Source organism: Penaeus monodon, chromosome 24 (assembly GCF_015228065.2).
Source record: "Penaeus monodon isolate SGIC_2016 chromosome 24, NSTDA_Pmon_1, whole genome shotgun sequence".
Lineage (NCBI taxonomy): Eukaryota > Metazoa > Arthropoda > Malacostraca > Decapoda > Penaeidae > Penaeus > Penaeus monodon.
Window position 1 is genome coordinate 13,572,443 of NC_051409.1, and position 930 is coordinate 13,573,372.

The window sequence follows — 930 nt, forward strand, 5'->3', positions numbered from 1 at the left end:
GAGTATTTGTTTGAAAAGACAAACCTTGGTGATAATAGAAATCATGAACTTTATGAAACTGTTTTATATGGTAGGAAAGGATATGCCAGAGTCCCAGTTTGCTTCTGTGCTTGAGGAGGTCCCTGCTACACTGACCCAAGAAGAGAGGGATGCTTGGACACAAAAGCTGACAGGTGTCGCTCTTTCATCAGATGCCTTTTTCCCATTCAGGGATAATGTTGACAGAGCAAAGCAGGTACTGCTAGTAGTTTTAAGTATTCAGAATATTATTTTCTGTTAGCTCATACTGTAATGATTTAGTATGGGTTTGGAGTATAATAATTCATACCTTGTGTTCCATAAATGAATTTCTGTTATCTTTCACATTGGTCTAATGATATAGAGCCAAGTCTCATGGATTATGACAAATGATAGTTATTCTGTTGTTTAATCACATTCATTCATTATGCAAAACGTAAAGTTGTCTGCACTTCTTATTTGAGAATGTTCATTTTATAACAAAGAACTAATCACATACTGTAATTTTCAGAGTGGTGTTGAGTTCATTGTGAGCCCAGCTGGATCAAACAATGACAACATTGTCATTGAGGCATGTGATGAACACAGTATGATTCTTGTTCACTCCAATCTCCGCCTTTTCCATCATTGAACTGGAAGATTTTGTCATCCAGTCATGCTCTCTCTCCCTATGGTCATGTAATCATGTATTTTTTATACGAATCCTAAAGAACAAGTATTACAGATCTGAAAGAAAATTTGTTTAATTCTTGTCCTGTTTGTGTAATTTTCTAAGAAGTTTCTAATTTAGGTTTTTCTCACCTTGTGGTTTCATCATTTTTTCATCTTTTTTGGCAGGAAAGGAAGTATTTCAAAATATTTGAATGTGGGACCTTTTCATTACTAATATTTTAAAAATCATGCTTCTTGCAT

General features: G+C 34.5%; 1 protein-coding gene across 1 annotated transcript in view; it reads left to right on the plus strand.

Annotated features, from left to right (window-relative positions):
- LOC119588602 (bifunctional purine biosynthesis protein ATIC-like) overlaps positions 1-755 on the plus strand; it is a 1,646-nt gene extending 891 nt beyond the window's left edge. The window contains 2 exon segments of the mRNA XM_037937244.1: positions 75-235; positions 530-755. Of these exon segments, the coding sequence (XP_037793172.1) occupies positions 75-235; positions 530-649 (281 nt within the window). The 3' untranslated portion in view covers positions 650-755.
- The last annotated feature ends 175 nt before the right edge of the window (positions 756-930 follow it).